Source organism: Chaetodon trifascialis, chromosome 9, assembly GCF_039877785.1.
Source record: "Chaetodon trifascialis isolate fChaTrf1 chromosome 9, fChaTrf1.hap1, whole genome shotgun sequence".
NCBI classification, from domain to species: Eukaryota; Metazoa; Chordata; class Actinopteri; order Chaetodontiformes; family Chaetodontidae; genus Chaetodon; species Chaetodon trifascialis.
The window spans coordinates 1,383,857-1,404,598 of NC_092064.1; the positions used below are offsets into that span (position 1 = coordinate 1,383,857).

The window sequence follows — 20,742 nt, forward strand, 5'->3', positions numbered from 1 at the left end:
CTTGTGACCACAAAACAGCAATGATAAAACATACTTTATGATTTAGCAGTTTTTTTTCTGTTACTGTGTGGCTGCTAGCTCACCGAGTTTTCATCGCACAGTGAGGAGGCAGACATCTTCATGATCATCAGACTCTCTGCTTTCATTTGATACCAAGGCTTTTGAGGTTTGCGTGAAGTGGTGAAATCAGCAGATGCCGTATTCTTGACGTGCTCTATTTTCGTGTTTTCGTTACATGTGCATATAATTTCGTGGGGTATGAATTATGTTTCGTTTGGGTGGCAATGCTTGGTAGAAGCTTTTAGCTGAGTTTCTCCCCGTCATTCTGGTATGCTACAGGTTAGAATTGGTGCTTCCTAGCATGAGCATTGACCATCTGAACTGCGTGCATCTCATGCTGCTCCCTGTGCAGGGGGCGCTCATATTGAAAAGAAAAAAAAATAGAAAGACTTTTTTTGACTAACCATTCAGAAGCATCCTGCTGAATTCTCTGAGTCTGAGGTTCTGTAGGAGCCTCCCCTCCTTCTTCAGGATCCGATTCAGGTTTGAACATGTACGGTTGTATTGATGAACTCGGTCTGTTCATTGCGGCCATGTCCGCTACTGGTAGCGCTAGGTGAGTCTACGCTTTTCCTGTTACTATGGTAACAGTTTATGGGTAGGGTGTAGGCATGAGCAGTAGCTCATTTGTATTTAAAGCTACAGACGCCAGAAACAGCTCATTCTGAAAGGGACTGAGACAGAAGGAAATAGAGGGAGGTAAGAGTCTTTTCCTAAAAGCTATTTTCAGCAAACGGCTTCGAAAACATGTTTTATAAAACTCATAGACCTATGTAACTAGTTGAAAAATCTTCATAAATTGGGACCTTAAAGTGTCTAGTGCAATAACAAGGTAGTTTTGTGTCAAAAACCTGTGAACATCTATGTGTTGAAGGTATCATGTGGGTGAATATAGCTGGGAGGAGCAGTAATGTTGGCAAGGACAGCAAGGCAGAAATGCTAGCAAAATAATTTAAAGATAAAAAGGAGGGAAAAAAATTTGTGAAAGAGATATGAAGTAAAGAAACAATATGGAAGCTAAAGACACAGAACTATGGGAATCTATACACATTCAGTATTTCTAACAAAAACACAATAAATGGTCTAACAGACATATTGAACACACTTCCTACCTCCATAAGAAATGTAAAACCTTTTTTTCAGAAACATTGTTTTCAATATGGATTAATTAAACGTGCAGTCAGCATTTCTAATTTAATGTACTTCTTGTCCAATTAAACAAATATATCCTTATCCTTATAGATTAAAAAAAGTCTCTGTCCACTCCAAAGACAGCTTGTCCCCACTTTGAAGACAATTTCTTTAAATAAATACCTCATTACTAAACAACCACAATTCATACAGATGGGGATTTTGATACGCAGAGGAGTACACTGATACTAAACATCACATTTATCTGTAATGGTTCTGGAAATATTAGAATAAATATAATTAGTTTTTAAAGGGGCCATATTGTGCTTTTTGGGTGTGTATAGCTTTTTGTGCATCCACTCACTGTGCTGTCTGCGATTGCTATACGAAGATGTGGAAGATATTGTTATGAGCAAATCATTGATTTGCCTTCTTTTGAACATAAGGCGTGAAAATAGACATATGAAGTTTCAAACCTGTGTTTTTTCTTTTTTAGAAGGGGTATTCGAACATCATGTTTGACCAATTTTAACTTGTGTTTGTCAAACCATTTCAAATGGTAAATGAGCTGCATCTACTGCTTTTCTGATGACCACTCAAAGTGCATTTACAACATAAATCTGCATTCACTCATTTACACACACATTCATACAATGGTGGCCAGGCTATCTGCTTATCATGAGCATTAACCCACCATTTACACACACTCATGGCAAAGCATCAGGAGCAATTTGGGGTTCAGTATTGTGCCCAAGGATACTGCGATATGTAGATTGCAGAGGCCAGGGATCGAACCACTGACCCTCTGATAAGTGGACGACCACTCTACCTGGATGTAGACTACTCAGGAGGCAGACCGGTCTTGGTCTTTGGCCTGCGTTGAGGATAAGTAAAAAGCGTAGAGCTAACTGCTCTGTTGTTGGCTGCTAGAACAAACTAAGAAGTCTGTATCTACTCCCGCAATCAAAGAATATCAAGACCCATTGAATTAACTTTTATTTTTGATGGAAATGTGATTTGAATGTCAAAAAACTCTTTGCATTTTAGCATTCGTCCAAAAGACTGCTTTGTCAATGAAGGACTGTAAAAATACAATCTCAATGACTGAATGATACCAGCTGTCCGAGACTCAACTTTATACTTAGAAGTTTTTCCATGTTTTATGTTGTTTTAATCTTTATTTTGTTGGTTAACCTGTTAAACTTGGTGCTTGCATGTTGGGTTAGGGTTAGGGTTAGCCAATGTGACTACTCCCACCGACAGAGCGATGTTGGACTTATTCTTTAGTACTACTAATAGAAGTACTATTGCACTTGGAAAATACTATTGCAGTTGAGAAATATTAAGTCTGTATATGCACAATATATACAGTTTCTAAAAATTTGCTATTTGTTATTGCACAGTTGAGAAAAAACTTAAACAACTTAAAAAAAATTGCACAAAATGTAAAGGTATTGCACCAGATGATATGGATAATGTGAGCATATAATAGCATTAGAGCATGTATTAGCATTATAACAATAGTGCAAAACAAAAGGTTTATGATGTGGAACTGGGAAAAACTGCATCGACACAGTGCTACATTACATGATGCTGTCTTTACACACTGGATGCAGCAATCTGCTACTGAAGGACCAGTTTAAGCCCCCTACTGTCTCGTATGGGAGAGGGATGGGTTGTCCATGATCGATGTCAGCCTGGCTGATATCCTCCTCTCACCCACCTCCTTGATGGTGTTCCATAGGGTAGTCCAGGACAGAGCCAGCTCTACTGACCAGTTTGTTTATTCTTTTCCTGTCCCTCTCAGAACTTCCACAACCCCAGCAAACCACCGCATAGAAAACTGCAGATGCCATCACAGAGTCATAAAATATTTTTAACAGTGTCCTACATACTCCAAAGGAACTCAGTCTTCTAAGCAGGTGCAGACACTCTTTGGCAGGGCATCGGTGTTGTTTGTCCAGTTCAGTTTGTTGTTGAGATGAACACCAAGGTATTTGTAATTCCCCCACGATCTCAATGTCTAAGCCCTGGATTTTCACTGGTGTGGTTTGTGGTATCGTCCTTCAGAAATCAATCACCATCTCCTTTTTCTTGCTGGCGTTTGTAGTGTGTACAGAGAAATCACTGGAACTATGGAGCAGCTTAAGGACAACAAAAGTGTGAAGGGAGATCCCAGAGCCAAAATGGGACACCTGTACAAGGATGCAGTGAAAGCTAAAACGTACTTGCAGTGTTGTCAAGTGCTTTTCGAGCCATGCAAGTCAAGAGTTTACAGAATACCAAAAGCAGCACACGGGTTGTCCTTGAGTGTACTGATTTGCTTAGAAAGCGCATGCAAGCATTTTGAGATGATGCAGTAGTGGAAAAGATACTACACACAGGATCCACAGTGGAGCTGAAAATGCCTGATGAACACAGGGTGACAAACCCCCAGTCCATTACTGGCCCACAACAGCCAGAGGCAGAAGTACAGCACTCATGGCATCACAAGTTTTATGAAAGAGTGGATCGACCAAGATGGCATTTAACCAGAAACAATCAGACAGAAGGTGCTTACTAAGGCAGCCAACAAGGAACAAACAGTGAATGTAAATTACCTTCACCTCCCTTCCCTAGTGATGTCATCAGCGATTCTGCCTGACACTGTAAGACAAAGCTGCACATGTGTAGGGCAATTTTTAAAAAAGCTGAAAACCTCATTATGCTATGCCCATGTTTCTCCATCTCAGCTGCTTTGTCTGAGAGAACATTTTTCACTCTGCACCGTTTGCAGACATGCGCACAATGACACAGAAAAGACACTTTGTTCTCATGCAAGTTCATGGTGATATTTTGGACAGTTTGGAGATTAATGCCCTAATGACCCAGAGAGTTCTGTAATACAGACGGTAGGACATGTTCTTTTTTTTTTTAATGCTACCACTGTGCACCATGCATTTGTCTCTGGAGATTGGGCTTTGGTTACATGTGTTCTTATTCTTGTTTCTGAGTGTGGTCCATATACCTTTTGGATTTAAGTTTTTCATATCAAGACTGGTAATTGGTAGTGAACAAATACACTGAGGGGTTTGAAAAGATCAACCGTACAACTTTTTATGTTGTTGTTATTTCTAGGTGTGTTAGTGTAGCGTTTATATTCTCACTCATAATAATGTTCTTGCAAGTGAAGTCAAGCCCCAAACCACCCCATCCCTTTTTCAGCACCCTCGTTTAGAATGCATTCCTGCATTTCCCTGAGCTTCAGTTTTGAAGCAAATTCTGCTCTGTATTGGCCCTCAAAGCAGCAAAGTAAAACAATGAGTCCACACACAGCTTAAGAGTTTTCCAGCTGTTGGGAGGACACTTCCATCAAAAATAAAGTTAATCCACATTGTCTTCACTTCCTTGGATGGTTGGAGTAGATGAAGACTTTTGTGTTCATTCTTGCAGACAGCAGAAAAGAGATTGTTATGGTTTGTTACATCTACTAATTACTATTTTCCTTTCTAACAAAGATTTGGAAGGTAACATTACGTGCAAACCATGACAGGTATGTGATCTGGTGCTTGTAGCATACATGGCAAGAGATGGTCCGTTGACTGGAGAAATCTGCAGATTGCAGAGTTTTCTCAATTGGCACATTTCCATTACACAGTTCCAGCTCTACTCGACTCAGTTCTACTCTACTCTACTTGGTTTGGTTGAGTTTCCATTACAATTGAGTATTTCATAGTACCTCCTCAACATAGACGGGGTCGTCATACCACGGCTGCGCGAAACTGCCATGACGTCAATTTGTACGCGACGCAAACAGAGCCGACAAACAATGGAGGACATCGAGGCGATGTTGTATTTGCTGCTCGGTTTGTGGCTTTTTGTCACACACAAAACAAGAGAAGAAACCGAGCAGCCATTTCCTTCGAGTGAGAATAAAGAATAAAGTCAGCGGTTGCTGTTGCCCGGCGTTACAATGGAGGGGGCGGGATTGTTTTTCCGGTGTTGGATGTTGCAGACCAGTGACGACACTCTCCGGCCAATCAGTGGCCGACAGGCTGTTGACGTCACACATATAGTATCGCTTCTGCTCGCTTGGAATGTCGCTAGAGCAGGTACTAAAAATAGTATCAGGTACCAGGTACTATCCCTAATGGAAACACAAAACAACCGGGTAGAGTAGAGTCGAGTCGAGTCGAGCTGCGTTAGTGGAAATGTGGCAAATTTGTCAGGTGTTCTCATGGTATTGTTATGATAGAGACATCCAATGTGCTTGACTCCCCTTAGTGTGCCACTCTCCATAAAAAACATCTTTCCTTCAATTTTCAAATTTGGATTGTTCCCTATTGAAGCTGATCGTGCCAGGAAGGCAGATGATGCTTCTTGTGAACATGATGCTATATTTAGATAGGAGAAATACAGGAGGAAGCTGGAGTGGAAACTCCAGCAGAACAACTTGAGAGAGGTCTGGAGTGGTATGAGGACCATCACTGGCTTCAGGACAAGCCGCAGAGGAATTGAAGGAAGCATTGACAGGGAAAATGAACTGAATCTGTTTTTTAATAGATTTGACACTTCAAGCCTGACTCATCCCCCCTCTGACTCCTCTGCTGTCTGTCCTGGATGACCACCATCAACCACTCCCCACTCCCCCCCTCCTTCTCCTTCTTGCACCCCCCCATCCTCCTGTGTGAGCCCTCTTCACACCTCCGCAGACTGACTTTACTCCCCAACCTGAGGACTACACCCCTCCCCCACCTGTCACCTCCATGGTGTGCTTCACTGCTGCAGGTGAGAAGACAGCTGATGAGACTCCACTCAAACAAGGCTCCAGGCCCTGATGGTGTCAGCCCCAGGGTGCTCAAAGCCTGTGCCCCCCAGCTGTGTGGAGTTCTTCACCATGTCTTCAGCATGAGCCTAAGTCTCCAGAGGGTCCCCATGCTGTGGAAGACGTTGTGCCTCATTCCTGTGCCAAAGACATCACGGTCCAGGGCCTCAAAGGACTACAGACCTGTGGCACTGACCTCCCACATCATGAAGACTCTGGAGAGACTCGTCCTGGAGCAGCTCCGGCCCATGGTCAAGTCACTCTTGGACCCCCTTCAGTTCACCCATCAGCCCCAATTTGGAGTTGAGGATGCCATCATCTGCCTGCTTAACCGTGTCTACACCCACCTGGACAAGCCGGCGAGCACTGTGAGGGTTATGTTTTTTTGACTTCTCCAGTACACCATTCGTCCCGCTCTACTGGGTGACAAACTGACAGCTATGCAGGTAGACGCCCCCCTATTGTCCTGGATTGTGGACTACCTGTCTGGTAGACCACAGTATGTGCGCCTGCAACACTGTGTGTCAGACAGAGTGGTCAGCAACACTGGGGCTCCACAGGGGACTGTTGTCTCTCCCTTTCTCTTCACCCTCTACACCACGGACTTCAACTATTGCACAGAGACCTGCCGCCTTCAGAAGTTTTCTGATGACTCTGCGATAGTGGGATGTATCAGCAAGGGCGATGAGGATAAGTACAGGCCTGCTGTGGACAACTTTGTCACATGGTGTGAGCAGAACCATCTGCAACAAAATGTGGCAAAGACTAAGGAACTGGTAGTGGACCTGAGGAGAACCAAGGTACCAGTGACCCCTGTTTCCATCCAGGTGGTCGGTGTCGACATTGTGGAGGATTACAAGTACCTGGGGGTACATATTGACAATAAACTGGACTGGGCAAAGAACACTGATGCTCTCTACAGGAAGGGCCAGAGTTGTCTCTATTTTCTGAGGCAACTGAGGTCCTTCAACATCTGGTGGACAGGATTTTCTATGAGTCTGTGGCGGCAAGTGCTATTCTCTATGCTGTTGCGTGGTGGGGCAGCAGGCTGAGAATGGCGGACGCCAACAGACTCAACAAACTGATCTGCAAGGCCAGTGACGTTGTGGGGATGGAGTTTGACTCTCTGACGGTGGTATCAGAGAGGAGGATGCTGACTAAGCTACGGACTATCTTGGACAACGTCTCACACCCATTTCATGATGTGATGGCCAGGCACAGGAGTACGTTCAGTGAGAGACTCATCCCACCAAAACTCAAGACTGAATGCTATAAGAAATCATTCCTGCCTGTGGCCATCAACCTGTGCAACTCCTCCCTCTGAATGGCCTTTGGACTTTCACTGACTTTTCACTGCCTGATATTATACGGATACAGGTGCGCGACATAAAGATGAGACATGAGAGTGAAAGTGGAATGCAAAGAGGTGCGCAGTTTATTACCGCACACAATTAATTCATTCATTTTACGACAATAATTGAAGCCTGACTTTACGCTGAACCAAAGATAAGAGTTCTACCTATACCTAAACCCTAAAATGAAGTGGACAAATAAAAATACATTCACTGTGCTACCCTTCCTACTTCTGGCTTAAAAAAAGGGAGAAAATCCTGCTATGTTAAGAGATGTAGAAAGTGATGGCTATTTACAACATTTACAAAGTTGTTGTAGTACATAGCTGATGAACAGCAATAAGATAAACAATGGTGATCTAATCACAGTCTACAAGCAAAGCTCTGGCCAAGGCCAAGACACCAGTTCTCGTGCTCAGTTGTTACGTTTTCCCGACACCTACTGTGATATCCTTATAAGATTCATTTGTTCTTATGGTCTCTGCAAGGGGGTTACAGTGCAATTACAAACAAGTGTGGTGTTTAGGGTGGGAGCATTAAATGTCTTAGAAATCACAATGTGGGTTTCCTGTTCTGCCTTTGTTATGGAGCAGATGTGTGTTTATTTTTTTTCCCTCATATTTTACATTCTTGTAGTTGGTTTATTTTGATGAGATACTGTTTAAAGGGTTAGCTTTGACAGCCAGTGAACAACAGCTAAGCTAACGAGCAACACAAGATAGCGAAGGGAGACCAACTTCTTGGTGAGAAACTTCAGCTTGTGGCTATCCTGACAGACTTCAGGGCAGAAATTTCCCCCCTTTGCACAGGTTTGAGGCAAGAAATTGAGGTCTTATTTTTGGAGAACAAATCTTCAAAGCCTGCACCATGAGATGGGAGAGGAGATAAGGAGACTCTGTCAGGGCCATGCCTGGGGGAGTCCGAGCACAGCAAGCAGCCATTGCACATTGTTGCACAAACACTCTTTGTCCATGTCCAACAAGTAGAGCACCTTGTCGAATTGTAAAACAAAAGAGCTGAAGTGGCTAAAGGAAGAATGTTTCAGTGTTGAAAGCTGGAGTCTGCAACAAAACTTCATCTCACAGGGATGGGTGCCCCTGTCCCACTAAATTCATGACGGCATGTATTCCAGAGATTCTGGGTGTAGTGATAAACAGCACCTATCAATTGCCACCTGTAAATCCTGAAAATGGAGCCTGGCCAAGATCCACTCTTGTCCGGTTACACTATTGTGCACAAAATATCTCCACGACAGGATAGATAAATTCCCCTTATTGTTTATTTTTTTTCTTGCTGCTAGCAATGGCTTGTGATATGTAAGCCGGGACATACAGTGGCTGGAGTAAACACATGGCTGATGACATTGGACAATGTTTTTTGGTCACCCATTTATTTATTAACATATGCACAAAGTAAAAGTAAGAGTGTAGTTGACTGATGTTGCTGTTGGCTGCTGGGAGAGCGATAAGACTGCAACATGACCATCAATCAATGCTGATTGAGGAAATTGTGGACTAACTTTCTGGCTAACCTTACTCGTACAGAGTTTATTTTGGTTTACTGTTTCTTACTGAATATTAATATTGGTATCTGTATACTTCTACTAATACTACTTCTACTAATTGTACTTGTTAAATGAATTTCTGCTGAGATATAACAATTTAATGATAATGGGAAAGTATCAAAATGGAACAGTTTGGGAGATATAAGATAAAAGGTGTCATAGTCTTCTTGTCAATTACCGGCATCAGTACAATCCGTAAACTGTATTTCCATACAAACGTTACAGACAGTGCATTCAGAAGGTAGGAAGGTGATCAAGAACCCGATAGTCACTCTGACAGAGCTCCAGCGTTCCTCTGTGGAGATGGGAGAACCTACCAGAAGGACAGCCATCTTTACCAATCAGGCCTTTATAGTAGAGTGGCCAGACAGAAGCCTCTGCTCAGTTAAAGGCAGAAGGCAGCTTGGAGTATGCCAAAAGGCACCTAAAGGACTCAGACCATGAGAAACGAGATTCTCTGGTTTGTTGAAACCAAGATTGAACTTTTTGGCCTTAATGCCAAGCGTCACGTCTGGAGGAAACCAGGCATCTCTCATCACCTGGCCAATAACCTCCCTATGGTGAAGCATGGTGGTGGCAGCATCATGCTGTGGGGATGTTTTTCAGTGGCAGGAACTGGGAGAGTAGTCAGGATCGAGAGAAAGATGAATGGAGCAAAGTACAGAGAGATCTTTGATGAAAACCTGCTGAAGAGTGCTCAGGACCTCAGAGTGGGGTGGAGGTTTACCTTCCAACAGGACAATGACCCTAAGCACACAGCCAAGACAGCAAAGGAGTGGCTTCAGGACAAGTCTGTGAATGTCCTTGAGTGGCCCAGCCAGAGCCCATGCTTGAACCTGATTGAACATCTCTGGAAAGAACTGAAAACAGATGTGCAGCGACACTCCCCATCTAACCTGACAGAGCCTGAGAGGATCTGAAGAGAAGAATGGGAGAAATACAGGTGTGCCAAGCTTGTAGCGTCATAACCAAGAAGGCTTGAGGCTGTAATCGCTGCCAAGGGTGCCTCAACAAAGTACTGAGTAAAGGGTGTGAATACTTATGCAAAGGCGATACTTCAGTTTTTTAATTATTTATTTATTTTTTTAATTTGCAAAATTTCTAAATAACCTTTTTCACTTTGTCATTATGGGATATTGTGTGTAGATTGATGAGACAAAAATGGAATTTAATCACTTTTACACTTGGTAAAAGGCTGTAATATAACAAAATGTGGGGTAAGTGAAGGGGTGTGAATACTTTCCGATTGCACTGCATTTTTGACTCCTTATTAGCCTTCTTTGGTTAGTTGTGGGGTTTTCCCGATCCGATCATGTGATCGGAAATCATGTGATCATGTGACTGCAGACTCGATCAGATCGGACGTTATGTCCTGATCATGTATCGGATAGATAATATATATACATATGTATATTTATTGTTATTTTTAATCACATTTACAATATATGGGCTAATGATTAAAAATAAATGAGAATAAAATAGTATTTATTAACTACCAACATTTGCAGGCCGGGTCTGTGTCTGTGACAGACGGCAGCACGCAGCAGTTTGTTTTTAAGCTGAGGTGTGTGATATGCTGCTACCATGTCTGCTGTGTGGAAATATTTCAACGTGAATGATGAGAACAGTTGCGCTGGCTCAAACACTAGTTGGTAACCGTGGCAACAGAAACTCAGAACATACGTTAACATACGTTGTTTAACAGTTTATTTATCACAATGGCGAGACAGTAGAGGACACACACTAGTGGTAAGAGGTGCACTTGCCCTCTGAAATGATACTTTGTATCACGTAACATAACGTTAAGCAATCATCTCACTTCCCTCCACTGATTAGGCCTAATATAACAGCTGTGGCCGACCGAGCTGCAGGTTCTGTGGCCGGAGCCGGTAACCTTGGCAACGCATCACATTGAGAGATATTAAATAGTCCACTCAGCTACTTCTTGCGAAAAACTACGAAAACTACGGAAAAAACAACATTAACGTATTAATAATTGATTTAATATTTATTTCTTTTGTAAGTGACCATGGTATAAGCGGGATAATGCCCTTCGCGGTGTCCATTATCAGAAATGAAAGCAAAGTCCATTCATTCACGTCGGATGGTTCACGCCTCCGCATCGTCCATTCATTTTTGATAATGGACACCTCGTCGGGCATTATCCCTTACTTAATGTTGCACTATTCCTAATGTGAAGAAAATTTTTATTTTATTTCTGTGTTCTGTTCTGACTTGAGACTGTAATTCAAGCTACCTCAGAGAAGTTTACAATACACTGCACTGCATGCATGCACAATTGTGCATAAGTGTTACATGTTAATATGAGAGCCACTGGTTTAAAAAAAAAAAATAAGGGACATCCTGGATCTTATTCTTTGCTCTTAGTTCATTTCATAATGTTCTATAGAAGTATCGGATCGGGACTGGGTATCGGCAGATACTCAAAAGCAAATGACCTGGACTCGGGGGCAAAAAAACGTGATCGGGACATCCCTAGCGCTAGGGTGCGCCCCCTGAACGTTTCGATAGTGAGATCACTGTGTCCTTTAGATTTAAATGCAGGATGCATAACGATCAACATCACTGGAAACTGGATATTAATAAATGCCCAATACAGATAACTGGCAAGTCAGATCTCATAACAATGTGTGAGCTTTATGTAGCGATGCAGTAATATGCTTGTAAACTTCGAAAAGTGTATTAGCACTGATGGGGGCACTGGGAAATGTCAGTTTGTTTACTTGCTATGTTGCATATAGGTTTGAATAAAAAAATCCACAACTTTCTTTACAGGGAACAGTGGTCAGTTCAAGACCGGGCATGCCAAATTGGCCATGTGGTAGAGGGGGTATTATAGGGGTATCATCCACTGCACTGGCCATTTGGCTGTGTTGTAATTCCTGCCCAGTAAACCTTTTATAAAAAAACCTATTAAATAAAGATCTTGTGAACAATTCAGGTAAATAAAGGCTTGAATCTGAGAATTTATGGAAATTTCACGCAGCTTGAACCCCTCAAGCTATACACATTACCATTTCATAGCACTGTGGTGGTTGTGTACTCATTAAAAGTTTGAGAACATGAACTTACTGGTGGGGGAATGTAGTCTTGTTACCTTGCATCTTAGTCCATTGCCATCTGTTTGCCTTCACTGATCCTATTTGATAAGGTTCACTGAAGGTTGCGCTGGTGTAGTGTGTGCAGTTGGAATATTTTTACTTACACCTGCAATGCTCCTGACGAGGGCTTTGATCTCTGCATTCCCTTACTTTTCTTGATTCTTTGACTAATCACTAAGAAATGTGCTCAAGCAACAAACACTACAAAGGATAGTTTCTCTTGCCCCCCCTTGTCAGTCATCTTGTCACACCCTTTCTTTATTCAATATCTGGCTAAACCATCAAGATTACCATTATAAGGTCAGAGAGGTCACCAGAAACATTACAAATTATATAATTACCAATTTCCTGTGGTATTGTCATCAATTTGCATTGAACTTGGAGTAGGGTAGTCATCTGCAGGCATCTCTCTAAAACATTCTGCTTGCTGGGGATAAAACTTTAAAGTGTTACATTTGAATATAGACCAAAACCGTGCATGTATTCAAACAGTTCAAGATCAGGTTTCAATTTACTTTGGCTGGGCCTTGGATAGGTGCTTTAGAATGATTTAGGAATTGGTAAGGGACACACAATATGTTTAGTTAACAGAGAACTTTTCAACATTCTCTTCAAACAAAAAGTGCAAGGAGCTCCCAGCAACATTTCTTATAAAGTTAACTGAACATTTTAGTAAATAAATGAAAAAATAGCTCTCTGGAGTTTTTAAAAAAATAGATGAAGTAAAAATAGATAAAATTAGTAAAACCTACATTTTTACTCAAATTTGAGTCTTAATTAGTCATTCCAACTCAGCAGCATCAGATTGTGGCTCAAAAAGAAGAGTTTATCAGTTATTTAAACACACAGGGAACCTGTCATTCAAAACTAGGTGACTTCATTACTAATAATTACTCCTGCAGAATGTGTACAATTGTAGTGTACATCATCTAAGCAGTCCATGTATGGATTAACCAGTGTTGGAAGAAGTACTCAGATCTTTTACGTAAAAATAGCAATACCACAGTGTAAAAATATTTGCAAATTAAAGTCACATTCAAAATCAAAATATAATATGTCTGTGTGTATATATAGGAAAGTTTCAGGAAACATTTTAGTTACAGTATTAGTAACAGTTGGCTAAGCTATTAGTAGCTGTGGGATGAGAGTGAGAGTATGATCGGCTCTGTTAAGTGACATTCAAGAAATAATATTACAGCCTATCAATTGCTAGACTGCTGGCTAAATTATGGATCAACTGAACTTGTTGACATGCATTCAAGACTCAGCAGTTGGCTATTGCGACATAAATAAACTCAGCATCTTCTGTGTAAAGGATTGTGTTTGTAATTTAGGAAATATCAGATGCCTTTCTTGCAGCACAGCTCTGTTACTCACTGGAGCTCCTCCAGTCTGCAAAAGTGTTCCTCTGTGCCTTTCTGTGACACTTTGTTGATTGACTGTGTAACCCATCAGACAGCATCGTATGTGGGACACTTAGTAAGACCACACATTGGTAAGAAGATTGGTACAGACAGAGAGAGGCACTTGCATCAGAGCCAAAGTAGCACATTTATAAATTAATTTATTTTATTGTCAATTGTATGTATGTATATGTATATATATTCTGATAATCAAAAAAATACTGAATATCAGAATCAGCTAGGCCGATAATTGGTTAACCTTTACTCTGAAGTAGGCACAAACTGTGAGATCATATGATCAGTTATTGTATCAGCTGAACTAACAATACCAATGTGCAAGCTCCTCAATAGCCACTGATTGATAATAATATTGTGTTTGTCCTTTTTACCCAGGTCAGTGACAGACCCCAGAGATGGAAAGCGAGTTGCCCTCAAAAAGATGCCCAATGTCTTCCAAAACCTTGTTTCTTGCAAGAGGGTATTTCGAGAACTGAAGATGCTATGTTTCTTTAAACATGAGAATGTAAGTACACAGCAGTGCTAAAAAAGTTGTCATCTACAGATACAATCACACTCTTCGACCCCCTGTCCACGTGGTATAAGGGGGCCTTGGGCCTGAGCCAGATGTGAATGGCAGCAGCCTATCAAAAAGCTACAGATGAGCCCTTCCACTGCCAAGGAAAAATAAGCAGATTCGGACAGCATTGTCACTTCAGGACAGTCTTGAGGTACAGCTACAACAACAAAGAAGAGGGCCATGTGACCGACAAGTGTGATAAGTGTTTTCGCTGACATTGATTACATTCTTTCAGTGTCAAGCGTCTTGTACACATGCACAGCTACCCTGAAATTTTGTGGACATTATCCTGAGGAGCTGTATGTGAGAAGGCTTTACCCTGCCAGCACTTTAATACAAAATCCATGTAATGTCCCATGGAGCCCATGTGTAAATACAGCAGGTCATTATCTGGAGAATTCACAATGAGTGCGTGGACGTGATGACGATGCTGTCATGTGACTGGCACACAATCAAAAGAACATAGATAGTGCGGATACGTCCAAATACCTCTAGTATTAATGTCAATGGAAAAACTGTCATTATTATGAATGAGTTGGTAGCTTCGTCTGCCATCTTCAATGTGCTGTAAACAAAACACTGCCATTTCCGCAGCATACTTTTTACATCATGTCTTGCCTCCTGCATGCTCCACCCATTACTTAAACCAAATGGAGTTTTTCCAGTAGGTGAAAATGCGTCTAACAAGGACAATCTCCTTAGATGTGTGAAAGAGCAACGCTGGACAATGTTCCAGTCTCATTCTGAGGACATTGTATTGTTCATATTTTGAGTTCATATGAGAAAATGACCCTAGTGATCTAGTCATTGAGGCTACAGAAAAGTGAACTTAAGATGTCTTCAGCTGTGTCCATTTGTCACATGCCCCTTTGTTTGCATGTTGTGATGGTCCCTTGAGAGTAGTCCCTTCCATTGACTTGGTTTCTGTTCTGCCTATCTAATTTGCTTATTGAGATTGGGTCATGTTACAGGCAAAATCAGGATATCAAGAACGCTAAAAAATACCAAGTGTAAATGCAATGGTTCTGTGATCAGGTGTAGTTATCGAGAAAACATATCCAGATACGGGTAACTTGTATTAACCTGGAAATCTGAAGAAACATACCTTGGCTTTAACTCTCTCCGCAGGTGCTCTCTGCTCTGGATATACTGCAACCTCCACACATTGACTACTTCGAAGAAATGTATCCTTTATCTTTGACGAATTCAAAAATAATGTAATAAGCTACATTAAGTTATATCCATGCTGGAAAAGACATTGTACACTCGAATGTAAGCTACTCCATGTGCACATAAATGATATACCTTGGTAAAAGCACATGAAGTCAGCTACACAGATAATTGCAGGGCACACACTATACATTATTTAAATTTAAATGCTTCTTCTCTCACTTAGATGTATTTTTTATACACTCCTGTCTAACAATTCCATTCAAACTTTCCAGGCAAAGAAAAGAAAGTATTGTCACTAAGAACAGGTGCATCTCTTTCAGCCATCAGGCTCTCTCGCTTTCTACATTAAATAAATAACCTTTATTTTATGTTAGCTAATGAATAGCAACAATAAGTGTTCTACGAAATGATTAATATAAGAATTTTAAGTTACTGTGATTTGAAAAAGCCACAAAATGTTCACATGGGAAATGACAACAGTCTGTTCATTCATACAATCGCCATAACAATAAAAATTCCACACACATGCTCTTTAACAGTAACAACACTTGTTCAAATCCAGCTTGGCACCAAGGTAAGTGCATCTCCTGTTTCTACCCATCTGTTGTAAACCTTTGTGGTTTAAAAGTTGATTTTACACTTCCTGTGCTTCTTTGCAAATTCCAAACTTAAATTCCCAACCTTCACTAACATATGTTTAATTAATGTAATGTATTATTATTATTATTATTGTTGTTGTTGTTGTTGTTGTTCTCTGTTTCTGCTGCAAAAAGAATGAGAAAATATCCATGTTTTATGATTGAGACCTTTATGGTGAAATGGCCATCCTGGCTTTGCAATATTATTATTATTATCCAACTATCCAGGATTGTCCCTAGGCATTCAAACAATGAGTAAAAACATTTAATAACTTAGAATGTGTTTTTGTTTTTGTGGTTAGGTGGCTGTGGCCCCACTAGCCAGTCCTGTGTACATGTACATTAGATTGTTTTCAGCTGAGTTACCCAGAGCAGGGGTTCCCAAACTTTTCCATGCCATGGCCCCCCAAACAGCATTAGCTTCTGGTCGGGGACCCCCTTTGCAAACCCACTGACAATGCTACAAAATATGTAGAGAAACATCAACTTTTAGAATGATATTCTTACTTTTATTCACTATTCAATAATTATTACATTTGTTTGGCATAAGAATATTAACAAACATGTTTTCAACACTGTATTATATTCCCACTGAATAATGAACTTTGCAACAAACTGTTGACAGACAAGAACAGAACAAAAGAAATCAAACCTCTCAATTGTGTGTGTTCACTATTCAATAATTATTACATTTGTTTAGCATAAGAACATCATTAACTAACATGTTTTGCTTTTTTTTTTTTTTTCTTCCTTCAATTTTCTGAGGCCCCCGTAGCGGCCCCCCAGGGGGCCCCGGCCCCCACTTTGAAAACCACTGACCTAGAGGTCTCAATCACATAACATGGATATTTTCTGAGGCTTTTTGGTGCACAGAAACTTCTGGCAGAGAAACAACAGCTAAAAGAAATTCTAATAACTTTACATTTTGTCACAGTGATTGGGAATTTGCAAACCAGCACAGGATACGGAATGTCAATGAGTTTTCAGCACATGGGTAGAAACAGGAGATGCATTCACCTTGGTGCCAAGCAGGATTTGAACAAGTGATGTTAGTGTAAAGGGCATTGTGAGGTCATCTTGTTTGTGTTGCTCACTGAGATTTAACTGTGACAAAACAGAGTGTGACTACTGTATGAATGAACATACAGTACATACATGTGACCATTTTAGTTCAATCTTTACATTGCTTGATATCGCAGTAACTTTCCTTTCATTAGCTAACAAAAAATACAGGGTATTTTTCACATTTAGAAAGCAAGTAAGCCTGATGGCTGCAATAGAAGAGTTATTTCACAGAAGTGCGTAAAAAATAGATGTAAGTGCGAAAAGAAGGATGTAGTTCAAGACATAACTGTTTGGCGAGTGTGCGCCCTGCAGTTGTCTAGTAGCTGACCTTATGTGGTTTTACCAAGGCAATTTATGAATACATAGATAGAAGTAACTTAATGTGTTCATAAACATTTTTTCAACTCAGATGATGAAACTGAGAGAGTTTTTAGTAGAGTTTGGAGTGTCCTGATGTCCTCTGTGGAGAATGGAGAGTCATATGCTCTGTCTGCTTTGCATGGTGCCTTAAATTGCCCTTTAGCTGTTCTAAGATCACTGTAAGTCATGGTATCTTGGGAATCATTCCCTCCATAAAACCCACAACATGAGCCCTACATGTGAACATTAGCCAGCTCTGGAGGCTAAGGAGTTTGGTGAAACAACCAGCACTGTGGCCCACTGTGGGAATGGGACCTAAGATAAAGACAGACTTTCCACATCGCTTTTGGAAGTTAAAAAGCTTGTTCAAATATCAAATATGATCAATTTGGACTGTGGATGAGCTGTGTTACTTTTACTACATGGATGAGTGCTCTGTTAATATGGGATGGGAGTGATGGGAGTAAAAACACTGTATGACTGCATTACACGTACAATCCTAGTTATCGAATCACAGACAATTAGTGTTGAGGGGGAGCAAAATGGCTGAAGGGTTGTAGGATGGGCTGTGTCAAGGCAAAATGGAAGATGTTCAGCATCCATAGTGTGTGCAGCATACTACTGCAGATGAATGAGATCTACAGAGCTTCTCCTGATCTCGTCCTTCACCAAACACTTAGAATATCAGCATTGTTTTCCAGTGGTTCTCAATGAGAAATGCTGTTTGTGTTGGATGTTTTTGTTTTTTCCCTTAATTTCCTATTGGTCAGCTATGTGGTGACTGAACTGATGCAAAGTGACCTCCATAAGATTATTGTATCACCACAGCCTCTGAGCTCAGACCATGCTAAAGTCTTTCTTTATCAGATTTTACGAGGTAGGTTCTCTTCTTGTTATTAAAATACAGTTGTCAAAATGCAGGTTGAATACATAGTGTACACATACAGATGCATATCATGTAGAACGCAGAGGAAAGCAAGGGAGTAAAAATGGATCTCAGGACATCTTTTGAGACTGCTGCTAATATTTTCAGGTCAACTACTCCAGAATTGAGTAGAGTGTTGAGAATGCCCTCTCTCCAAAATGAGCTTCCATACATGCAATATGCTGTAGATTTCACTATTTAGTTTTTAATTAAGACTTGTGTACAATGTAAATTGAAATAATCTTCACGATTCAATGTTTTTTATGTCTTTCAAATTAAAAGCCTGCTAGGAAATACAAAGGATTATGTACTTTGAGTTGCTTCTCACTTTTGATAAAATTGAAGTATATCAAATATCTGTGAAGGAAGTGTTGACTTTCATTGATGGTAGCTTAGTAATGATCAAACAAAGGCCAAATGGAAGTGTAAATAATAAGTGAATTTGTGAATGTTTTTTGAATAAAATAATCATGCATCATTACCTGATGCTGAGACAGTGTCAACATATAAAATAACTAACAACAAGTATATGTTCTCCAGACTCTTATATAAATCTTTTTTCTTTTTTTTTTCCTAATTTTCCATCCTGTTGTCCCTTTCTCCTCCACCATCACCACCACCAGGACTGAAATACCTTCATTCTGCTGGCATTTTACACCGAGACATCAAGCCTGGGAACCTCCTGGTCAACAGTAATTGTGTGCTCAAGGTCCGTTGAACAGGTTATGTGCCTATCCTATTTTCAAGTCAACTGACTATGTCAAGAGAAAGTCAAAATTTGCATCCCACCTGAGGACAGCAGTGCCTTTTCATTCTTCGTATTTATTGTTTATTTTATATTTTTGCACTGCTAAACTTATTCTTCAGTCTTTTTGTTTGTCTTTTGTCCTTTTTCTGATGCAAGTACACTGAGTGCACTTTTAAACCAGAGTCAAATTTCTTTTATGTGCATACCATAAATAAAAAGCAACAGCATTACAAAATACAGTCTTGTGCAATAGGTAAATCAGTGTTCATTTCATCAGTGTAAACTAGGGTGAAAAGTATTCAACATCCTTCATCTACTAGTGTTAATTTTGTTGATGTTCGTCAACAACCGTCTTTGCCCTGACCAAGACGAGATGAGGACAAGAGAGCTGATATCATTTAAAACGTACTGTGACAATGTCAATATGCAGTATTGTCAATGAAAATGATGAGACAAATGTAAAGATAAAAGCACAAAATCTCGTTATTTTTGTTGACCAAAAAAAAAAAGACTCAATATTATATTTTTATGCTAATGACAGCTATTACCAGAGGCATTATGTTTGTGGGTTATTTGTCCATCCATCCATCCATCCATCCATCCATCCATCCATCCATCCATCCATCCATCCATCCATCCATCCATCCATCTCTTTATCCATCCCATTCTCAGGAATGTGATATCTCAGGAATGCCTTGAGGGATTTTTTTTCAATTTTGACACAAACATCCAGGTGGGCTCAAGAATGAACTGATTAGATTTTGGAAAAGGAAAAAATCCCAACAGTTGTACTAACATCTGAATGACTCTTTCAGATTTGTGATTTTGGCCTGGCTCGAGTGGAGGAGTCAGATGAGGCACGGCACATGACTCAGGAAGTGGTGACACAGTACTACCGTGCTCCAGAGATCCTCATGGGGAGCCGTCACTACTCCAACTCCATCGATATCTGGTCTGTAGGCTGCATCTTTGCTGAGCTGCTGGGGCGTCGCATTCTCTTCCAAGCCCAAAGTCCTATTCAGCAGGTAATTCCTACTCTAGTGGGATGAGATGAGTGAGCGTTAGTCACAGTGAATTGAATATATGCATAGTGGGAAGACCCAGGACACACTGGGGTGACTATGTCACTCGGCTGCCCTGGGAACGCCTCGGGATCCCCCCGGAAGAGCTGGGGGAAGTGTCTAGGGAGAGGGAAGTCTGGGCGTCCCTGCTCAGACTGCTCCCCCCGCGACCTGGCCCCGGATAAGCGGGAGAAAATGGATGGATGAATGGATGGATAAATTTATTTGGCAGTTTTGAAATATGAACTCACGCTTGTCAAATGATCACAGTTAATGTTACGTGTTCACTCGAGTGCTCAGTTTAAATGCTTATTAACCCAATAAGCCCACAGTAAGTGAAATATACATGCACACTAAAATAATGGCCAAAATGTAATAGTGGTCAGGGTCTTTTATTTTTTATTTCCAGTTTTATATCTCACCATACTTTAATAAGAATCCCCCCTGTTTTCTGATCAGGTCCTGTGTCCATTCACCGTCAATGCAATCTCAACACTTTTTCTATAAGACCCACCTTGATAGATTCAGGACAATGTGCATATCCCTAGTACTAATTATCACAGATTGTTTCCAGCCACAACTCTTCCTGCACAGATGTTATTAAAATGAACATAAATCCCCCCATTCCCGGTATGGTTCTAAGTATCTGCCGAATGTTTACGTGATAATAAGTTCACGTAAGGAAGTAGAATGTACCCGATTAGAATTAACTGGTGAATGAAAAAGAGTATTTGTGTGAAAAAGTGAGTCACTTAAAAT

At 40.7% G+C, this 20,742-nt stretch overlaps 1 protein-coding gene across 1 annotated transcript in view; it reads left to right on the forward strand.

Annotated features, from left to right (window-relative positions):
* nlk2 (nemo-like kinase, type 2) overlaps window positions 1-20,742 on the forward strand; it is a 54,755-nt gene that overhangs the window by 15,157 nt on the left and 18,856 nt on the right. The window contains exons 2-6 of the mRNA XM_070970171.1: window positions 13,830-13,959; window positions 15,142-15,197; window positions 18,020-18,126; window positions 18,798-18,883; window positions 19,738-19,947. Of these exons, the coding sequence (XP_070826272.1) occupies window positions 13,830-13,959; window positions 15,142-15,197; window positions 18,020-18,126; window positions 18,798-18,883; window positions 19,738-19,947 (589 nt within the window). The remainder of the gene's footprint in view (window positions 1-13,829; window positions 13,960-15,141; window positions 15,198-18,019; window positions 18,127-18,797; window positions 18,884-19,737; window positions 19,948-20,742) is intronic.